The sequence below is a fragment of the Microcebus murinus genome, chromosome 8 (assembly GCF_040939455.1).
Source record: "Microcebus murinus isolate Inina chromosome 8, M.murinus_Inina_mat1.0, whole genome shotgun sequence".
NCBI lineage: Eukaryota > Metazoa > Chordata > Mammalia > Primates > Cheirogaleidae > Microcebus > Microcebus murinus.
In genome coordinates this window covers 62,744,119-62,768,021 of record NC_134111.1, presented here as the reverse complement: position 1 = coordinate 62,768,021, position 23,903 = coordinate 62,744,119, and the positions used below count along the sequence as shown (strand labels likewise).

Below are 23,903 nucleotides of genomic sequence, written 5' to 3'. Positions count from 1 at the left end.
CCTTTTAACAGTCAGCACTTTTCCATCCATATTTGTTCTTTCAGTAGTTTGCTAAAGTTATTCATTTGCCAATTGCTTCATATTCATTTTTTGTTACTATATAAGAAATTACCACAAACTTAGTGGCTTTAACCAATACCCATTTATTAGCTCACAGGTCTGTAGGTCAGAAGTCCAGGCAAGCTCAGCTGGGTTCTCTGCTCAGCTTGCTGCTATGGGTCTAAGGACTCCATTTACTTGCTGGTAGTCAGCCAGAGGCCACTCTCTTTTTCCAGAGGCCCCAGAATTCCTTGTCACATAGTCGCCTCCATCTTCAAAGCCAGCAAAAGAATCATGCTTCCATTATGACTTCTTCTGCCGCCAGCCAGAGAAAACTGCTTTTAAGGGGTTCATAAAATTAGATTAGGCCAACCAAAGTTATCTCCTTTTAATTAACTAAAAGTCAACTGATTAGTAACCTTAATTACATTTGAGAAATCTCTTTTGTCATGTAACACTACATATTCATAGAGGGATGACTTATACAAGGGTAAGGGTCATTGGGTCATTCTCAGAATTCTGCCTACTTCAGCCATCTCTAACATTCTAGACTCTTAAACTCTTCAGGTGGTAGAGAAATTGATATTATATACTCAGTCTGGCATCTTAAATTACAAGTCTCACACTCATAGTGGGTTCCAAATTTATTTATATTATACTTGTATATATAAGAAGTTTATTTTATCTATAAATGATCCAATCACCTTTAGTAGCCCTCATTCTCCTTGATCACAAGAAAAAAAGAAAACCTTAGTAAAATATGTTAGTCTGATTTAATAAATAAACAGTCTTCTCAGGTAAATGTTTATTGTAAAAGAAAAAATGTGCTGGATGAAATTAAACAGGCAAGGAAGATTTTATTGCAATATGGGAGAGAGATTGAACTCAATTACACTGAAGCAAAAGGTAGGAATTGTTAAGCACTGGGGTGAGCTAGTGGAAAAGTGCTGGAGGACTTTAGGGAGGAGGTTGGTTATATGATTAGACAATCTGTATGTACTAATTGTATGCCATGACTACACAAACTCCTGTAATTCATGGCATGCTTTTAATGCTTGCGAACCAGGTCATTTACCTGTTTTCAACTGGCACCTCTGTATATTGCTCACCCACCATGTGTTCGACATGGCAAAAAGCTGAAGTTTCCTAGTACCCTGCACCTCCCTAACACTATTACAAAAGTATATTCCCCATACACACCTGCCCCAGGTATTCTTAGTCATCCCAAACTCATCTCAATGTTTCAGTCCATTGCTTCACATACTTCCATCCTCATCCCTACATGTGCACACTCATGCTGAGATTGGCAGCTGACTTCTTCCACTTACTTCTGACACTCTTTTTTCCACCACCTAGAGCAATCTCTTCCATACAATTCCATGGCATAATACCCTAAGTTCAGCTTTTTAGATCTTAAACTGGAGCAACTGTAATTTCTTAATACTTGTCTTTCATAACTATTGCTAGAAAGGTTAAAAAATAATCCATGAAACTAAAGTTTATGAAACTTAGATATCTTTGTTTCTAGCAGTAACCATCCTCTCTTACCTGGGGCAATATGCCATAAAATGTACCTTGGAGGGGAACACTGATTTTAAGGGAAAAATTTAATTCTCCAATTTAATACTTGCAAAATATTACTCCTGTCACACACTCTTAAGAGATGAAGCAAACATATGGGATAGTCACCTGGCTATAAAAATGTTTTTAAAGTCTTAACTGACAGATATAAAACAAATGCCTTACAGCTAAAGTTCTGTCTAGCAATCTGTGCTTTCTCTTAACTGCCATAAAAATATGAATAGTGTGACTTTTACTATCCCCCAAAATGGAATTATGAACCTATATTCAACTGACATGACTAGTATGTCTTAAGCATGTAACCTTTTCAAAAATGTTTTTTATCACTTACACAGGAAGCAAGTATCACTATCTAATTATAAATAAAACACAGCAGCTTTAATAGTTATTTGCTGTTTGTTTTTAAAAATTCATTAGTAACCATATATATCATACACACACACATACAAGGAGAAAAAGAGAGACAAAAAAATAATGGTTGAATGAAGTGCCTTCATTCTGAAACCCAGTTCATCTTGTTACATAGGAAATATGGATTGTCATTAGAGTTTTTAAAATCATAAGTATTAATACATAAATTAATTCAATTTATAGTTTCTTTTGTTCTCAATATGAAGGGTTTTTTGCTAATACATAATGTTTTAGTTTAACATCTATCACCATTAAATTGATACTAAAGTTGGAGGTATGGTAGCATGTGTGTCAGTTGTTATTAGTCAGAATAGGAGGGTAGAAATAAAATTTAGTAAGTTAAAACCTTAGACCTAAGGTTGGCTGGTGTTTATCCAGATATCTCACATCTGAAAATTGCCATTACCATCATTACCTTCTTTCATATTGTGGCCTTTGTCATTTTGACATATCTAGTTGTAGCTTCCTCCCATGATAAAATAGGACAAATAACCTCTATCCTTGGGCATGGAAGCCAAGGCTACTGGGCCCCCTTAGGGGTGCTATCTCCTGCTTTCAATTTCTTAGAGAGATTCCAGTAGTATGGCTTCTTTTTCAGTAATTATGGCATAAAATGTTGACTCATACTTGATTACAGCTCTTCCCCTAGAAACTGGTAACAAATCTTGGGGACAATTTGAATTATTGAAGGTATGAACATTTCATACCTTGAAAATCTTTTCCTTTAGAACACAGATTTGTAAATTTAGAGCCCATATACACAAAGGCGGTGGATTCTGTGCCACCACCCCCAATGCTCACCCCTATTCAAACATGAGAGAGAGAGAGAGAGAATGAGAGAGAGAGAGAGAGAGAGAGAGAGAGAGAGAGAGACATACCCCCTGACTTAATGTCTAGCTTCCTAGGCGTTAGACCTCTGTCTTCTACATCTTCCCCCAGCAATTTGCTCACTATGCACATCGTGAGCAATCAGGAAATATCTGTGGAATATTGTTGAATGTAAGCAATCATTCTGGGCTTCTGATAAAGACGATGAGTCACGATAACTTTACATTCCAGAGCCCAAATGTAACCAGGTTTGCCACTGCCCTAACATGCAGATTTCACCGTCCCTGCCTGCGAAAAATCAGAAGGAATGCAAGAGATTTGCCAGCTACGGGCCTTCAGCCGCCAGCTTTCAAATCCACCGGCTGACTACCAGGAACACTCCCCAGTCGGGAGCGTCACTTCAGAAGGCTTCGGAGGCTGGTACGATCCGCGGAATCCACACCCTCCTGCGCCTCTGTGGCCCTGCTCTAGCTCCGCGCAAGGCACGCCGGGACACCGCAGGGCCTCCCCCAACACACCGTCACCAAGGCAACCAGCCGGCACGCCGTTGTCATGGAGACTGGCAGGCGCCTAGCAGAGGCTAGCTGACCCGCCGCCTCTTCCCGCACCCAGCTAGGATGCTTCGCCGAGGCTGTAAGGCCTCTGAAAGGCGAAGACACTTGAGCGAGAGCCTCAGCCGGCAACAAGACCAGGCGCTGAGCAGCAGCATCTACCTCCTGCGAGAGATGGGCCCTACCGGCTTCCTGCTGAGGGAGGAGGAGCCGGAAAACAGGGATTGCCGAGTAACTACTGCCCCCAGTTGGCCTCCGCCCCTGGCCCGGCCTACCCGTCGGGTCCCCCCAGCCCACCCAGTGTGTTTAGCCCCCCTGACTGTCCCTGCAGATCCTTGCTGCCCACCCCAAAGGCGTTTCCCCGTGAGGGTTCCAGACGCTAAAGACGTGCATATTGCAGAAGGAAGTATTCATTAGAAAAGTTTCTTTTGGGAGCTTAGAACCTCAAATTACATCCGACTCTTATAAGACGATGGTTGTTGATCTTTAGGCTTGAAAATGTTAGAGGCTTGATATAAATATTTGGTTTGCAATACGTGCGTTCTTGTATCTGTTGTTAGCGGTCACTAGCCCTGTAAATCACACGAAATTAAAATACTATTAATACAATCTATTTACACACCGTAAATATGTGCTGACTAAATAAAATTGGTTTCCCTTTACTCTTTCTTCACGCTGAAGCTTATTATGAGACCCTTTAATAGGATGGTTTAAATGGCAATATCTTGGAAAGGTCTTAATGAGTAAAAATTCTTTTTAATTTTGCTGAAAGACAACAAATATTTCCTATTTGCATATCCCATCCTCACCACTCAAAAATCAGCCACCGCACTACCTCCCAGGAATTGACTGAGAAAATTTTAATTTAGCCCTCTAGTGGTAAATATAAAATAATGGGGGTTTTGTAGAGCTTTAAACTCATTAATTGAAATATAACATCATATAAATAAAATATATATGAAATGAAAAAAAAGAAAATTTTAATTTAGAATGCATTTTAAGAACTGAATACAATTTACTAGTCTGTACTTATTTAAAACACTCTTTTTTTTACTTTGTTGCTTACAACCCTTACTGTATTTAGTAATAATATAATGTTGTGAATAAAATTTGTTCTCTTACATAAAATTAAATTAAAAAGGTAAATTCACCAATTCAAATGCACAAAAAAACAAAAATCCAAAATGAGCTACCTTACAAAAGGCGTTCAGTTCCATGCGAGGGTACAATTTCCTTACAGTAAGAAATTTATAGTTTTGGTTTTTTGTTTTAGATTTTAAATGTAGATGTTTTCACCTGCCTGAGTACAGGCCACTTAAAAACCATCTTAATTGACAGTGCAAGTTGTTAACCTAACCGAGGCAAAGAATAAGGAAGTGAAAAATCAGCTTAAAGACTTGTATCAAAAGATTTCCTGGTAGACTTTACCCTTTTCTAATCATCTAAACTAAATTACCTCTTCAAATCTCTTTTAATCCAATTATATGTGGACTTAGTTTTACTCTAAAAATTAACTGACTTTTTAAAGTATGCATTTTTCTTTTAAAGGTTTTTCTAGGAAATCCTCATGTTTGCAACTGCTCCACATTTCTGAAAGGAGGGGAACTTTGTAAGCATATATGTTGGTAAGCCACTTTTTAATGAAGATTTTCCAGAAAGGAACATCATGATTTGTAACGTACATTGCCTTTTTTATGGTTTGAGTATAACAAAGTTAAAGAAATTTGATATTGGGGAAATATAAAGTTAAGGTGGTCATAGCTTACTGATAAATTTTTCAGTATTTCATTTTGTTCTGACATAGGAATTGAAAGTATTCACCCTTTCCATACTAGACTATGTTGGTCAAGTTTTAGAAAATTTTCCTTTTCAGTGAACATATGAATCTTTCAAGATGGAAGTAGGATTCTGTTGAAGAAGGAGGAGTAGGATAATAGAAGAAGGATTCTATTATTTCTAAAATTTTTCCTCTAGTGTCAGAACCTATTTGTAGAGTAATCCCCAGAAATGAAAAAAAAAATTCTGTCCATTTAGTTTAAACCCAACTCAACTCATTTTGTTTCGCCTACCTATACTCATACCAACAAATCATTAATATATTATTATAAATAATTTGTAATTGATAATTTGAGGGAAAATAATAAATTAAGAAAAGAGTGTATCTTATAGTTCTAATGCTTTTATTTACAGGTAAAAAAACAATATGTAACTTATTATTATGCTTTTACTTACTAAGTTTTTTGCTGTTTCATTTTGATCAATCTTTATCAAGCATCTACTAACACAAGTTATTTGCTGTAGTTGACATAAAGATAAAAATATAGTCCTTTTGAAACTTGCAATTTGGTATTATGATTATACTTAAAATAGGTTCTTTCCATTTTTATTTTATGTCAAGGCAAAGACATTCTGTTCTGATTATTATATGATGTAAGTTGTTTTGTACAGTATTTTAATCATAAACTAAGTGGAATATAATCTAAATGTTTAATATACTAAATTATACTTAATATATTTAAATAAGAATTTAATAAGTATTTCTCACTTTTACAAAAGTCATATTCCATTATCATTTATGAAATTTGAAAATATTTTTTCTATCATACATTAATATGTAAGCAAACAATCAGTTAGTACTCTATCTGGAAAATTACTCCATTTCCAGGGAAGTTTAAAAGAATAACTATGAATACCTAAATCCCCTCTTTATCTTCTCCTTGTAAATGACTATATATATGTCATAAGAAATACATGGACTCTCTGTGACAAATATCTATACCACAGATGTCTTTTGTTTTTGTTAGTCATACTTTCTTTCACATATGCTTATTTTAAAATATAAGTTTAACTAATATTGTAACAGAAAATTGTTAAGTTTTAAGTTTATTTATAACACTTTCAGCAATGAAAATCTTACAATTCTATTCCTGTTCTAAAAGTTTTTAAAAATAATGTCTTTTAAGATTATGTCAAAAAAAAATGCTTTAATCTTTTATCTGCTTGTGAATATTAGGGTCTTGTTGAAAAAGTTCAAGCTTCCCAGGAATCATGAATGTAAGTTTTAAGGGATTTTTTTAATTAATTTAAGGTTAACAAATACAAAGACGTTTTATTTAAACATATTGTAAAATTAGATGATTTCCTAAAGATCTAGCAACTATCCATAGCCCAGCTTTTTACACTTAAGACATTTGGAACATTCTTCTTGTTTAATAAAAAATGTGACTTTATATGTCATATTCAAACTCAAAGGCACTTAAAATCAGGAATGAAACAATGGCCAGCTATTAAGGAGAAAAAATGTCTAAGTAGAAAAATTAAGTGGAAATTAAGAAAATGAATTAATTTCCTATTAAGTAGAAAAATTTATGTATTCTAAGAAAAGATCACAGTTGTTTCTTTATCTAAATTATGTTAATTGTGATAAAAATAGCAAATGTTATTGTTTAGATCCCAGAGACAGTGGGCATAGCACATAATTTCATTCAAAAATGTTTACTGACAAATTATTTGCAAAAAAATATATTTTTAGAATAAAAAATAGTTTTTAATTCAGTATTTAAATTGAGTTTAGAGTCAGGCATATAGTTTTATAAGTTAATAATTCAAGAGTCCTCAAAAATAAAAGAGAAAAAAATAATTTTATTACAGGTCATTTAAATTTGTACATTTTATAATAAAGATAACTATCCGTTATGAAAGTGTTATTATACCTGCAGTTGAAAAGTTGTTTGACCTATACTAGACCTATCTAAGAACTGCATTTTTAAATATGTTAATAAATGTTTGTAATATTCATAAAGAATTAAAGTGATAATCAGTTTTCAATTTTTTTCAATTCAAAGAGTATTGGTTTTGTTTAGGCAAGTTCATTTCCCCCCAAATATTTTATAGTTACAATCACAGTAAACACATTTAAAAGTTATACCGGATAATAAATTTATATTAGTGTTTCACAGGGATTTTCCTTTTGTTCTCTTCTTTTCACTCTACAAATGCTTTGGAAATGTCTCTCATTTTCAGTGTCTCAGTTAACTCTTTATCAATGATTACCACATCTTATCAATAGACCAGTATTTCCCTTTGCCTTCTGGGCAGCTCAATTTGGAGTTCCCACAGGCATTTTAAATAACAAATTTCCCCCATCTGTGCTCCCTTCTCGTATTCCCTCCCTCACATATTGGCTTTCCTTTTTATTTCCTCTCCAAAGCTAAAAACTTGGGGATTCTCCTGGATTTTTTTCTCTTTCATCTTCTTCTCCCATACAGCTACTCATCCTATAAATCCTGTGTATTTTACATTCTACCTATCTCTCAAATGTTTCCATTTCAACATCCTTGTTCTCACCTTTGTTCAACCTTCCTCAGCCCTTAGTGCCATTTTGTGTGGCATACTTGTCTCCAGTGCCTGCACTTTATACTTCCTCATTCACACTCTAGACAAAAGGTTCTTTCTAAAATGTCATCCTCTCCTTAATCCTTTCTACCAATCCCTTCATGTGTGATGACTAGGTTGTATGATTTCATACATATTGTTTTCTTTTCTGCTTCTCCATTTTATCCACCTGAAATGAAATGTTGACCTCCTCTCAAGTCTGTTGTTCTCTACACTGTTTTTCTATATCATTTTCATGGACTTCTATACTAAGGCTGCCCAATAAAAATATTGAGCTACATAAGTACTTTTCTAGTAGCCATATTGTAAGAAATAAAAAGAAACGGGGAAATAATTTTAATAATATATTTTAACTTAACCCAATACATCAAAATATTATCCTGTCAACATGTAATCAATATAAAAGTTATGAGCTATTTTATTTTTGTTCTTAGTAAGTCCTCATGATCTAGTGTGTATATTATACTTACAGTGCCTCTTAACTCCAGCACTGTATTGGAAACACTTTATCTTAATGTAGCCTTCAGAAAATTTTTCAGTTGAAATATAGATTCACATAATACCCAAATTGTTACAAAGATAATTATAACTTTTTCAGTCACTTTAGATTATTAACTTTAAATTTAAATTTAAGTTCAAAACAAAACTTTTAATTTAACAAAATTTAAAATTCAGTTTTTCAGTCATCCTAGCTAAATTCCAAGTGCGTAACAGCTATATGTGGGTAATGGCTACCACATTAGAGAATGTAGCTCTACCTTATTAAATTCAGCAAATATTTATTTTACTGCATGTTAGCCAGGAGCTCTGCTAGGTGCTATTTATAAATTGAATCATATAAGTTGCTAATTATTTGGATGTTTTTTATTTATAAAAACAGCAATTTCATGCAGATCAATCTAATATTTTATGTTGTATTATTCTTTGTACTTCTTGAAACCATTCATTTAATCTACAGTAGGGAGTTTTTAATGTTTAATATTAATCCTATATATTTTGACAATTTATACTTCCTATTGAAACAAATATTTTTCATATCTTTTGTATTTAAAAGAAGTTTTAGTTCACATTGAGAAAATCTTGTGTGTACAATATAATACTAGACAGTGTAGAAATATTCAAAGAAAGTAGATGTCTTAATGACTTTGAAATTGATCATTTATATGAAAGCTAGAACAAGCATACATGAAAATTAAAGTAATTTAAAGAAAGCTATAAACAATTATTAGGATTATGTAAAGTAAATAAATAAGTGTGGAGGAATGGTTACTTGTAATGGAGGAGGAGTGTTTTGAACATCATTCATAGATTCTCTTCTGAAAGAAATCAAAAACAATTATCTACATTCTAGTGCTGCATGTAAGAAACCTGAGACTCTTCTTTTTGAAGACCTACAACGATGATTTTATTATAAGAAATATAAATAGTTTTTGGACACTAAACATTCTTTTTCCCACAAATATTTTCCCAACAAAACCTAGATTTATCACCTAATTGTTTCTTCTAAATATAATGACTAACAAATGCCATCTGTTCCTTTTGTCAATTAAATATTTATGAATAAAATAAAAATACATTACAGAAAAGTTTTCTAAATTCCCACCACAAAGATGTAATAAACTTCTATTTTCTACCTTCCTTTTATGATTTTATGTGTAGGTATGCCTAATAGTCTATTGGAATTCTGTGTTCTCCTTTTATCACACACTGTTACTTTTATATTTTCAATGCTATGTAATCTGTGTAATCAAAGTCATCAAAAGCTAATATTCCACTGAATATGGTATATGATAAATAATTTAACATTCTCACATTATTAGGCATCCCATTATTAGTTTATTTCTAACTACTTGTTATATTCTTTGTATGAAGCTTTTTCGTCTTTTCAATTATTTCTTTAGCCTAAAGTCTCATTAATTAGATTTTGGAGTAGAAGTGTTAATATTTTAATGTCTGCCTCCATATGTATTGCCAATTGGATTTCAAAATCCTTTTTCTGATTTATAATGATTTCAGCAATATATCAATTTCTTAAAGTTTTGGTTTTTGGACTCATGTTTTAGGTACATTTTAAACATAGTATTAATACTTAACCATACAAAGAAAGACATTAATAATATATTTAAGGCCCCAACAAAAATAAAGACATATATAAATATTCTGCTATCTTAGTAATATTTCTATAATTTCAGAAAAAAGACAGTCACACAAAGCAGGAAAAATGCCGATGCAAGGATCATAGTAATCTATTCATTCCTAGTAAATTAAATAAGAAAATAGTTTCCACATTCTCCCGCACATCTAACATTCCTTTATAGAAGATCTAAAATGCCTTCAAATAACTTTTTCAAATACAAAGAAAATAACACAAGAAAAAGAAAGCATAAAATTTTTTATTGTTGTTTATTCAGTAGGTTTTATTTATTGTGTTTCATTCTTATTTTTAATTCACTTTTCTTTGATGCCAATGAAATTGAACATCTTTCATTGCCTTGTTTACTATTCGTACTTCTTCATGTGAATTGTACTTTGGCTATTTATTGGGATAAAACTGCAAATTCTTCTTAAATATTATAGGGATTACTCCTTTTTGCAAATGTTTTTCTAATCTGTTATAAATCTTTTCTCTGTTCTCTATAGCTTGATTAAATTTTGTTATACATATACAATTTTTTTGTGTTAAATCTGACCATTTTATATTATTTCAGTCCTTTAAGATTGTCTTTCTTCCATAGTATTGATAGTCTTTGGGGTGGTTTTTTTTCTTTTTCTTTTTTATTCTTTTTGTTCCACATTATATATTTTGTTCTATAGTATAGTTGTGTTGGTATAAGTTGGAGGGTGGTATTTGCTTTGAATTCGTTTTCTCCATATTGCTACCCTGTTATTTTAGTAATGGTATTGAATAGTCCTTTTTCTCCTTGTTTCAAAATGTTTGTTATATAAGAGCATCCTTATATATTATATTTATTGTTTGTATGACACATTGTGATGTCAGATAAGCTTAGCAGCCTTGCTTTTTGCTTTCAAAATATTCTTGTACAAACCCATACATTAATTCTTCCAAGCTAATTTCAAAAGAGTTTGTTTTGCCCTTTTATTTTCAAATTCATGCTATACCACACAGAACAGTTATAGCCAGCTCCTTTTATAAAATTTTATTCTTCTGTATTTCTGCTGCTCCAGAGAATCTTCTTTCCCAAATGCACCATCTTTTTTTCTTTATTTTCCTCTCTTTTTTATAGAGAGCAGAAGTTGCTATGTCTCTGTGACAAATAGCCCTTCTCCTCCAAAGTAATGGTTAAAGTATAATACCCTCCCACAGTCCACCTGCCACACCACCTCAGACAAGGAACAGAGTTTTCTGTATTTAAATGTAACTATGTTATTTTCAGGATTTTTAGTGTTTAAGTGGGGATCTTTCCAGGAAAGTGGAGCTTTTCATTATCCTGTCAGTAATTTTTAATCTATATGTATTAAAGAATGTATAAAACAAATAGAACTCAGGGGACAAATAACAGCCAGCATTTACATTATGGCATGTTAAGGAGAGGGAGAGGGCAAGGGAAGGAACATAGGGATAGGCCAGAGAATCAAAAATCTAGGATGCCTTGATCAAAACTATAGGCACTAGAACATAATTTCTTAAAAGGATAACCGGGATGAAGAAAATTTAGAATTCACAGAATACATATCTGTATGGTACAGGCAATATAGTTACTGATAGATTGTCCTGAGGAACACTGACCACATCTATGATAGACATGGCTGCTGAGACGCTCTTTTGGAAGGACACAAACTGAAACAGGAAAATAGGCACAATGAATTAAGTCTTGCTCTTCCATTACCCATTCACTCGTTTGTTCATCTAACAGATACTAATTACCCATGTTTCCTCTTTATGGATTTGTGCCCTATTTCTATTAATACTCTCGTATTATATGTTCATAAAACATTTGTTTGTGGACAAATGAACAGATCAAAATGGAAGACATGATTATAACCCCAACCTAAGGATGAACACTATCATATCCAAAACCCTTACAATGCATTGTTTGCACTGACTCTTCTCAGTAACAAGAAAAAAAAGATAATTTTCATTCTTTTTAAAAATGACTCTTTTCTGACTTTTTGTTACTAAAGGGAATACAAAGAAGTGGTCAGTGTCAGTGTAATAATTCAACCACATCTGTCTCTTTGATTTTTTAAAGAAAATTCTAACTTTCAGCATAAGTTATTCCATCTCTGTATCTCTGATTTTGCCACCAAATTTTAATACTTTGGGATTTTTCACTAGCTGCTTTCCAGTTGGGTCTCGTAGAAGGAGAAATAGATGACTTGCTGCGAGGGATACATCGAGTTCAAACTCCCCAACCAGGAACAAATGATGAAAATGCACATATTGAAGAAGATGGGTACATTAAACAGAAGGAAATTGGTTCAGAGGATATCTGCTCTATTTGTCAAGAGGTGCTCTTAAAGAACAAGCTTCCTGTCACCTTTTGCAGGTGATGTATTTTTCCTTTGGATTCTAAAAACTTATGAAAAATTCTAATTTAACATGTTCGTAATTGATTACATTATGAGACATGTTGATAGAAAAAGAAGAAAGCTTTACCTACAGCCAATTTATATTTAATTAGCATTCTTTTGTTTCCTGACATATATGTTGTGAAAGGTCCTGTTATTACTCTAAACATTTCTGAGCTACATTTTAACAGTGAAGATCAGAACAGAACTCTAGTGGATATGGTGGCTCACACCTGTAATCCTAACACTCTGGGAGGCCAAGGGGGGAGGATTCCTTGATGTCAGGAATTGGGGACCAGCTGAGCAAGAGCAAGACCCTGTCTCTACTAAAAATAGAAAAAATTAGCTGGGCATGGTGGTGCACACCTGTAGGCCCAGCTACTCAGGAGGCTAAGGCAGGAGTATCACTTGAGCCCAGAAATTTGAGGTTGCAGTGAGCTATGGTCATTCCACTGCACTCTAGCCAGGGCAACAGAGCAAGATCCTGTCTCAAAAAAATAAAAATTAAAAAAAACAGAACTCCATAAGTATTCCTCCCCCCACTTTAAGTAATGAATGTAGGATAATTTTCATGTTTTTATTTTATACAAATGAATAAATGCCATGGCTTATTTTATTATAGTTACAAAGAGTTTCCTGACAGTAAAGATTATTTTACTTTGAAATTATAAGAATTATTTTTGGTTTTTCAAAATTCTATTTTTGAACCTAAGTAATTCAAAATTTCACTTATGCACAATGTTTATTGACAGTCTCAATTCATATTATTCTTCACAGCACCATAAAATTGAACTTAGAAAATTTAGGCAACCATTTGCTATGAAAATTTTTTATTCTTTTTTTCTCCTGATTATTTGATAAAATTTTTATCCACACTGTAGTTTTTCATGTGTCTGTTTATATTGCATATTGTAAAATTAACCACTTCCTAAAATATTATTCGTCTTAGCAGATATTTCTTAGTTATTACCATGTATTATGTGATATCTAGAAAAATAAGATGGCACCCTACTCTCAGTAAAGCATTTTATTTAAAGAAGAATTAATAATTATCGTTATAATTTTATTTTGTGTTAAGATTATATTTATTCTCTTTATAAATGAAAAATATTTTGATGATGCAAAATCTTTCACCATTTCATTGGAATTGGGGAAAACTAATGTTTGGAATTCTGATGTGTCAAATTAAAGATGATAGATTGGATAAATTGTGTGTGTGTAATTAAGTTATATCTAGAAAATCAATTCAAAGTATATTTTGGGGAGAATAAAGATGGTAGCACAAAAAATTTTATTTATATAAATATATAGAATATATACAATGCATGTCTATAAAACTTTGCTGTATACAAATGGTGAACTTGAATTTTATTTCTGATAGGTTTGGCTGTGGCAATAGTATTCATATAAAATGCATGAAGATCTTAGCGAATTATCAGACTATGACATCAAACACTTCCATGTTGAAATGTCCTCTGTGCAGAAAAGAGTTTGCACCATTACAACTTATTTTGGAAGAATTCAAAAACTCAAGCAAACTTGTGACTGCAGCTGAGAAAGAACGACTGGACAGACATCTTGGAATTCCCTGTAATAACTGTAAACAATTTCCAGTTGAGGGGAAATGTTATAAGTAAGTGTCATCAGTAAAATTAAAACATTTTTTTTTACATTAGGAAACTCAGAGTATTAGAATACCTATCTTTTTGGCCAGGCACAGTGGCTCACGCCTGTAATCCTAGCACTCTGGGAGGCCAAGGCAGGTGGATCGTTTGAGCTCAGGAGTTTGAGACCAGCCTGAGTAAGAGTGAGACCCTGTCTCTACTAGTGATAGAAAGAACTGAGCTAGACAACTAAAAATATATGTAGAAAAAATTAGCCAGGCATGGTGGCACATGCCTGTAGTCCCAGCTACTTAGGAGGCTGAGGCAGAAGGATTGCTTGAGCCCACGAGTTTGAGGTCCATGTGAGCTAGGCTGATGCCATGGCACTCTAGCCTGGGCAACAGAGTGAGACTGTCTTTAAAAAAAAAACTGTCCTTTAGCCTACCTTTTCCCACATATACTATATTTGATTTATATGATGGCTGCTGTAATAAGACTTCCAGACTGGTAATCTATAGCAGTCCAATATTTAAGAACTGCCATCATTATATTTTCTTCACTTGTGCAAGGGGATTGGCTTTGCTCTTGGTCTAGGTTGAGTCTGAAGTAGCACCTATCCTAAAACCTCTGGACACAGGCTTTGTACTTTGGCTTAGATGAATTTCCAAGCTTAGAGCCCTGCTTGATCTCTCACCCTCTGTAACTTTCTTTGAACCACCAGTGAGGTCATTGCCAAAAGCTCCTAATGTTGAGCCAGAGTAATATTGACTAGATTAAATGAATATTTAATCAAGGTCCCCCTACTCCAATTGCAATGAATGTGGGTTTTGTTTTCTTTCATATCTAATACCTCAACAATAACAACAGAAACAAGGTAATTATTGGAGCAAACAATTTTCAGTACTTTTGTGAGCAACCTCCAAACTTTACCACAATTTCTATAATAAAACATTAATTGCTATACTTGGGAAATTGTGTTTTCTTAGTTAAAAGTTTAAGTTAATGATATATTAAAAAGAAAATATTTTGCTTCAATCTTTGTTAAAAATTTCTCTTGCATGCATCAGTTTACTTTTCAGTCTTCCTGGAATTACATTCTGATGAGCCCAATACATAAATATATATATATATATTTTTTAACTCTCTCATGAAACCATAAAATTTTTTATCACCCCCAACAGCAAACTATACCTTTCTCCTTTTAATTTAGTCCTGTTTTTTGTATGTGTTACACAGAAGAAAATTAATTGTTAGCAAATATCTCTATTTAAAAGTGGCTGGCCTGAGAAGAATGCAAAGGAGCATTCTAACTTGAAGAAGAAGGGCAGAATTTTTATACACATTTAGCAGGAGGGGTTCAGCTAGTTTCAGGAATGTTGGTTAAAGAAGGTCCTAGGAAAAGGAAGGACTGGATCTTTGGTATTAGCAGCCATCATTTGGGCAATTTAAATTTTCTCAAGAGGGATAGATAGGAATAGTAAGGGGCCAAGGTCTCATGTTAGAGGTGGAGCTGGGGCCGGGTGCGGTGGTTCACGCCTGTAATTCTAGCACTCTGGGAGGCTGAGGCAGGTGGATTGCACAAGGTCAGGAGTTCAAAACCAGCCAGAGCAAGAGCAAGACCCCATCTCTACTATACATAGAAAGAAATTAATTGGCCAACTAAAAACATATAGAAAAATTAGCCGGGCATGGTGGCACATGTCTATAGTCCCAGCTACTCGGGAGGCTGAGGCAGGAAGATCACTTGAGCCCAGGAGTTTGAGGTTGCTGTGAGCTAGGCTGACGCCACGACACTCACTCTAGCCTGGGCAACAGAGTGAGACTATGTCTCAAAAAAAAAAAAAAAAAAAATAGAGAGGAAGACAATGACAGCTCTCTCAATTCAACACTTTTGGTGAGGCAGCCCTGAGAAAAGGGACAAAAAAAAAGGTGGAGCTGGGAGGAACAGTTGTGAAGGACAAGGATATACAAGGGCCATGGTGTAAAATTCTCAGTCCTTACAGTCATGTATTCCTCAAGTGGTTAATGTATGGCTTCAGTAGCTTATCTTAAAGATGGTCAAATTTAGCTTTTGAGTATTTTGTTGATGACCGCATACTCCTCTGTCACTCTGAGTTTTTTGACTGTTCTTTCTGTCTTGGTGGATTATTCTTCCAACTACCGCTAAATAAATGCATTCTCTATTGTCCTGCTCCCTGCTCACTGCTCAACATTCTCCTTTGACAATATCATCTCTTCTCATAACTTCTCCTCTGTGGATTTGGCTAACAAATTATTCATCTCTATCTCCATCCTCTTTTACAAGAGGATTTTCATTTGCATTTTCATTTCAAAAGCATTTCAACATTCGTGACTCCATTTTCTTTCTATTCCCTTGAGTACTGACATTGTAGTCATCAGCCTGAGAAACTATTTCCAATAGTTTTAGGAATAGATTGAATAGGAGACAAGATAAAGTAGGAAATAAAGCCTTCTTTTTTTTTTTTTTTTAGAGACAGGCTCTTACTGTCACCCAGGCTGGAATGCAGTGGTACAATCATAGCTCACTGCAGCCTCAAACTCCTAGGTTCAAGGGATCCTCCCACCTCAGCCTCCCAAGTCACTGGGATTACAGGTGTGAGCCACGATGTCCAGCTTCAGTTCCTCTTCATTACAGTTTCATAAGTTAGCTACTTTATCTTTTAAGAGGTTAATTTTAAAAATATTAGATATATGTTAAAATATTGAGATGCTTAACTTTTTCTAGTCCACCATACTTTGATGTATTGAATAAATTACACCATTGCTTTGACCCATTCATGTTAATTATTAAGAATCTTCTTTGTGTATATAAATAGTAATAATAAATAAATTAGCAATTGCTTCTTCTAAGATGTCTGAAAGACATATCTTCTATAATTTCTCATGGAAATAATCTTCTAAATCTTTGATAACTTGAATAGGAAAGTAAGTTTATTTGACCACTGCTAAGAATACTGTTTGATGAATTATGCTGCAAGTAAATTAAAATTCTCTGTTTGTGGCAGAATTTGTATAGAAGATGTAAGCTTGAGATTGTACTTGTGTGGAAAGTGTTTTTTTTTTTATTTATCAATAGTTTTTATTAAGATCTTTTATGTATTTACAAATGACAGAATATCTAATAGGCTGTAGATCCTATAGGAACTTAGAGAAAGAGATAAATACAAGCTAAGTTAGTCCGGGAAGGCATTATGGAAGGGGCATGTGGTGGGCAAAATAATGGCCTCTCAAATATTTCCATATCCTTAGGTCCAGAACCTATGTGGAGGGTTGCATGTCATAAGGGAATTAAGGTTGTAGATGACATTAAGGTTTCTGATCAGCTGACCTTGAAATATGGAAGGTATCTTGGATTGACTGGAAAAGCCCAGTGTAATCACAAGCATTCTTAAACGTGGAAGAGGGGAGCAAGAGTCAGAGGGAAATGTGGCTGTGTGGCTATGGAAGAAAGGCAGAGAGATGCTACATCCTTTGCTTTAAAGATGGAGGAAAGGGTCACAAGTTAAGAAATGCTGCCAGCCTCCTGAAGTAGGAAAGGACGAGGAAATGGATTGTCCCCTAGAGCATCCAAAAAGTAACACAGCCCTGCCAATCCCTTGGTTTTAGCCCACTGAGACCCATGGCAAACTTCTAGCCTACAGAACTGAAAGATAATACGTTTTTGTTGTTTATTGCTTTGGTGTGGTAATTTTTATAGCAGCAATAGGAAACTAATACGCTGTGTGGATTGAGATGAGGCTTGTCATGTTTGGATAGTTCCCAGATAATTTTGGTCAGAATTTACCACCCCAAACCATTATAATAATTGTATTTTTCTCTTGCATGTTTTGGTGTTTTGCATTTTAGGTGTGCTGAATGTATAGAATATCACTTATGCCAGCAATGTTTTGATAGTGGCTGCCATCTTTCTCACACATTTACATTTCGTGAGGTACAGTATCCATCTTGAATCTAATATGGTGTTTGTATTTGCCCTGTTGTAAAACTAAGAATAAATAACACTCTGGAATAGAACTTATTAGTTATTAACAAAAACCTAAAACTATATTTTAAGAGAACTTTTTATCATAGGGATGTACAAAACAACCAGTTATTATGTGGGTAATTTATAAAATCCAGTGCAATAACAAACATCTGATGACATTATAAATAAATCTTAAGAACAGAAATTGTAGCCATTAAACTTGAAAATGTTTTAAAAAGCTCTCAACATTACAAATCAGCTTATCATAACATAATGTAACATATCAAAACATTTATGGTTTCTTTTTAAAATCAACAATAATGAAACATGGAATTTCATTGAGATGATTTGAAGCATACACTTAAAAAGTATCTCCTGATCCTGAATAATAATGCTACCTTCTTACTATACAAGATAAAATTAAAAATCCAGTTATTATTTATATTTTTACCTTAAAAAGTAATGTCATTATAGTAAATATGCAGCAGCATATGTGACTAACAATTTGTAAATACTTAAATGTAGGAAAAAAATATATATATTTTTTTTAAATGATAAGTATTATATTGTTTTGTTATGCAGCCTACTAATTTTAATCCATAAAATAAAAATTTCCATGATTTTCAAAGTTATTAATACATCTACTTTTTACATATTACAGAAGAGAAACCAAAGATGGAGATTACTAGAAAAAAGATCAGATGAAGTTGTAAAATATATAGATACTAAAAATGAGATAGAAGAAAAGATACCACATTTTCAAGAAAAGCAAGGGTGAGATTCTCAGTAGAATTTATATTTCTTGTATGACTTGGGATCTTTGAGTAATTTTTCAGTTTGAATAAGTTTTATTCATCCCTTTATTTAATAAATATTTGTTGAGCACCTCCTATATACTAGGTGACATGATAGCATGCAAGTGAAGAGCAAGGCTGTAGGGTCTGACTGCCTGAATCCAATCCTAGTTCAACTACATGCTGTCTATGTGACTTTTGAGCTAGTTATTTCATTTCTCTCTGCCACCTCTGCCACTTTTTCTCCATCTTTAAAATAGAGATAACTGTAAAATCAGCCTGATAGGAATTTTATGAGTATGAAATGAGTCAAATAATGCTATCTGTTATTACCAGTAATATTACCAGAGATTGTACTAGGTATAGGGGATATAGTAGTTTCCGCAGTGATCAAATAATCATCTAAATAAATGTGAAATAGAAACTGACATCAGTTATATGAAGACAAGATACAGGGGGATTTGAGATTTGCTTTGAAATAATTATCTCTGGGGGCAGGAGATAAGTTTTCATTCATTTTCCCTCTCTCTCTACCCCTACTCCCCACTCCCATAGAGAAAGAGTGCTGAGCAGTTTGGTCATATTTCAGAACATTGATTGGGCTGCTTACTAGTGGACAGGCCTCCAGGCCTCTTTCCGTACTCCTTTTCAATTAAGCAAAATTAAACATGCTGTATATATTGACAGATTATGCACTTTATAAAACATATATAAAAGAGACATTTTTAAAAGGATAAGATAAAATTGAAATTTAAAAAAATAGTTTTAATGAATTAACCAAACAAAAATTGTGCTTATTCTCACGAAATACATGTGTGTACATATAATGCACCCACACACATATGTAAGTTTTTATCCAAACCCCATTGGATATTTAGCCCATGCCCTGTGGGTACTCTGCACACTTTCCAGATGAATGAGCATAAAGTTAGCCTATACAAAGGCTCTGCAATTCCATTTTCCCTGGCCAGGTATTACACTTCATCCTGTTGGATGATAAGTTGCATAACTAAGGGTTGGACTTAGGAGATATTGAGTAGCAAAGAATTGGGAAGGAGAACATTGAGGGAAGAAGGAAATTCTAGGCAAAGAAAATGGAATAAGAGAGTTTCAAGATTAAAAAGAAGAGTAGATAAAAACCTTAAATGAATCCTAAAGATAAACATTTTTAATTTAAATTAGATGACCTTGGTAAAGGCAGTTTTGGTAGTATGATGGTGATATATCTAGAGAATAAAAAGGAGTATGAACTTAATCTGAAAAATATATTTGTACTTTGTTCTAAATGACTTTTGTATAGTAGGAATACATCTGACCTTTTAACCAAGCTTTTGTTTTTAAATATTTGTTCTATCTGTTTTACCAGTTGCTAATGGCATCAAATAGCAGTTAATTCATGTTCTATCATCTTAGTTATGTTGGTTAGTACTTTTGGTACAAAAATAGATTTGGTACTTTTAAAGTTACATTAGTATAGTCTAACAATATTGAAGTGGTAAGCATATGCCCCAGGGAAAACGAATTTTCTCTTAGATTATGATCTGACAATTTACTATAGCAGCCTGAGATATTTAATGTGATTTACTCTACACTTCACTTCCTACCAGAGGACAGAGTAAATTGGGTGGTATTTTTTCTAAATACATGCCTCAGTGTTGGCTTAGACTGAAATAAGTTGAGTATATGGTTCTCATCAAAATTTTGTTCTGGTTTTATTGACATTAAAGTACAATTCAAAAATTTCAAGTTTATGTTTTTGTTTACTATGACCAAAACTTTGTTCTTTATAAAATTGGATCTATCTTGTTCAGGATCAATATCATAGATTTTTTAACTTTATAGTATGTAAGATTTATTATCTTTGCTTCAAGAAAAACTTGGGTTCGGTTACATGATTTATATAAAGATTATTTACCTATGCTATTGATTAGAACCTGATAACATATGAACATTCATGTCTCTCTGCTTATTCTCATTCAGCCAAGTTTACACACCAAAATACATTGTAAAGTCACTGCCTCTCCTACTGATTACAAAGAATAGCAAGCTGCTTGCTCCAGGCTACCAATGTCGACTTTGTTTGAAGGCATTTCATCTCGGTCAATATACAAGATTGCTACCATGTGCTCATAAGGTAAAAGTTATGTCGTTTTAGTTTGACTTTCCCTGTAGGGTCAGTTTTCACAAATGAAGTGATAATTTAAGTCTCTCTGTTTACTTTTTAGTTGTACTACATTCAAAGACATTCAAATTGCACAATATATGTAAAAGAACTGCTGCAGTGACTATCGAGAAGGCAGCTTCTGCCCCCTGAATGTGTATTCCTGTTGATTAGGACTAATATACTATCTACAAAAGATAAAATAGCACTTTAAGTTAGATTCCTTTATATACAATACTAACATTTTGCTATGTATTTTTATGATGCTTTAGATGACACAGAAATCCCTAAATTGATATACTATTTATTAAATAGTTTATTATGTCCTATGAACTCACTAGAATTAGTCTAATAATGCTTGATCTATAACCAAGTTTTTTCTGAAATAAAATTGTTTCAATAAACGTTTATAGCTTTAGAGTCTCCCTTAAAATGGCTGAATGTTTTATTTCCAAAATTATCATTTATTATTTTATATCTTACTGTCATCAGATCCATTTTCAAATCTAGTTGGTTATGGCTTTTTTATTTTTTAATATTTTTACTCAAAAATAATTATACAGCAATGAAATTAATAGCTTGATAAGTAGTGAGTTAACAAAATTACAAGAATGATATCCATGAAAGGCTTTGCATTTTAATGTTAAAAATGGACATCAGTCCATAAATCAACTACATTTGTAAGTAGACTTCTTCAAAATATTTTTATAAAACTTGACAAATTATAATTACCTTCTATTTTTGCTAGTTTTAATAATCACACAATTATGAAACTGAGGGAATTTTATATAATGATATCATTATAAACAAGATAATTATAGTTCTGATTAACTTATAATCTTTTTTTTAAGTTTCATAGGAAATGTATTGACAATTGGTTATTCCACAAGTGCAATTCATGCCCTGTTGATGGACAAGTTATATATAATCCTTTAATCTGGAAAAATACAACAGTGAATGGACAAACACAACAGTCTGTTTCAAACATAGACATCATTCATCCATCAAAGCAGGAAGAATCAGAACTTTTTATTCCTGGTACTGGATTAATCTTAAAACAAAGTAGACCTGGAATTTTACCTAGCATATTGCAACGTAATTCTGATAAAATGAATACACCTCAAAGTCCAGCAGATACTCATCAGAATATAACAATAGATGATCTATGCTCTATCAAATTCGATGATTCAAATTCAAGAAAATCGATCTATGAATATACAATTAGCCAACATTTCCCAAGGTATTTTCAAGATTTGCCCACTGGATCATTTGGGAAAATGTCATCTCAAACATTTCTTCCTTCTATTGATCATAAGAATATTATATGTCACACTGGAATGGAAACCCCATGTATCAGTGAAAAATATCACACTGGTCAAAGCCAGAAGATGACCAAAGGCTGTAAACGTATTAACCAAAATCTAAAGAAGACTCTTGGTACGAAAATAAGAGAGGACGACAGGAGATCAAATAATTTACTTCCAGAGGATTTAAATCTTATTGCCAACTGGGGTACAACTAAACTTAGTATGTCTAAAAGGCATAATAATTGTATGGGGAAAATTAGACAAAAATGTACTTATCTATCAAGACAGCCTGTGTTTCACTCTTTAAATACAAAAAGTACTGAGCTATCTTTAATATTGGAAGGAGTTCGATTGTGAAAAAATATTTTTGATTACTATCAGAAAATATTTGAGTATTAAATATGAAAATATTTTATATGTAGAATATAAAAAGCACATATACATTCTTAACACATGTATATAAAATTCTCTGTTGTCATTTTGCGTGCTTGTCTATGACTAATTTACTATACTTAAAAGAAATGTCCCATTACTTACAAAATGTAAAAGCATTAAGTGTCTTAATGAGTATATCTAGGATGTTATAAATTGTGAATAATTTTTAGAGCCTTTGTATTTTATTTTACAGTGATTTTTAAAAAAATTTTTTTTTTTTTTGAGACTAGAGTCTCACTTTGTTGCCCAGGCTAGAGTGAGTGCCATGGCATCAGCCTAGATCACAGCAACCTCAATCTCCTGGGCTCAAACAATCCTACTGCCTCAGCCTCCCAAGTAGCTGGGACTACAGGCATGCGCCACCATGCCTGGCTAATTTTTTGTATATATATTTTTAGTTGGTCAATTAATTTCTTTCTATTTTTGGTAGAGATGGGTCTCGCTCTTGCTCAGGCTGGTTTCGAACTCCTGACCTTGAGCGATCCGCCCGCCTCAGCCTCCCAGAGTTAAAAATTTTTTTAGTTAAATTAAGGAAATAGATTTTCCCTGCTTTGAGTCACTGTTTTCAAATATGTTGCCTGATAGCATATAACATGCAGCAATTATTTCCAGGTACTTGTATACTTTTTGCATTTTCCTTGTACTAGTAATAATCACAAATCTTTAAGAAACTCCCGATAGTGGTTTTTTTTTTCTTCATTCTCTTAAAGTTTTTATACATGAAATGAAAATAAAATATAATGCTATAAGGTATGCCACATTTATAATGGTTTTACTATTTTTAAGAAACTTATATTTTATAAGTATTACCAAATTTGATACAATCATTATTAAAGGATCTGTTTTTTAAGGTCTGATCTATTTTCAAAATAATTAACCATTGTTTCCAAAATGTTCATTTGAAAAAATATAACCCTTAGACTCTTATTTATTTTTTTAGAGACAAGGTCTCACTCTGTTGCCCATGCTGGAGTGCAGTGGTACAATCACAGCTCACTATAACCTCCAATTCCTGGGCTCAAGCAATCCTCCCACCTCAGCCTCCCAAGTAGCTAGGACTATAGGTGTGTACCATCACGCATGACTGATTTTTTTTTTTTTTTTGTAAAGATAAGGTCTCACTATGTTGTCCCAGCTGGTCTTGAACTCTTAGTCTCAAGGGATTCTCCCAACTCAGTCTCCCAAAGTGCTGGGCTTATATATGTGAGCCTCTATGGCTATGCTATGGCTCAGTAGCCTTTCAAATATTATTTTTTTAAAACATTAGTAATATCATTGATTT

The 23,903-nt window shown here is 33.3% G+C and overlaps 1 protein-coding gene across 1 annotated transcript; it reads left to right on the top strand.

Annotated features, from left to right (window-relative positions):
* Nucleotides 1-3,344: 3,344 nt before the first annotated feature.
* On the top strand, nt 3,345-22,923 carry ZSWIM2 (zinc finger SWIM-type containing 2). Its single transcript, XM_012779477.3, has 9 exons — nt 3,345-3,641; nt 4,959-5,035; nt 6,424-6,464; nt 12,103-12,313; nt 13,717-13,968; nt 17,807-17,891; nt 18,586-18,698; nt 20,699-20,852; nt 21,731-22,923. The coding sequence occupies exons 1-9, from the start codon at nt 3,477-3,479 to the stop codon at nt 22,541-22,543; spliced, it is 1,911 nt and encodes a 636-aa protein (XP_012634931.2). The 5' UTR covers nt 3,345-3,476; the 3' UTR covers nt 22,544-22,923.
* Nucleotides 22,924-23,903: the final 980 nt, after the last annotated feature.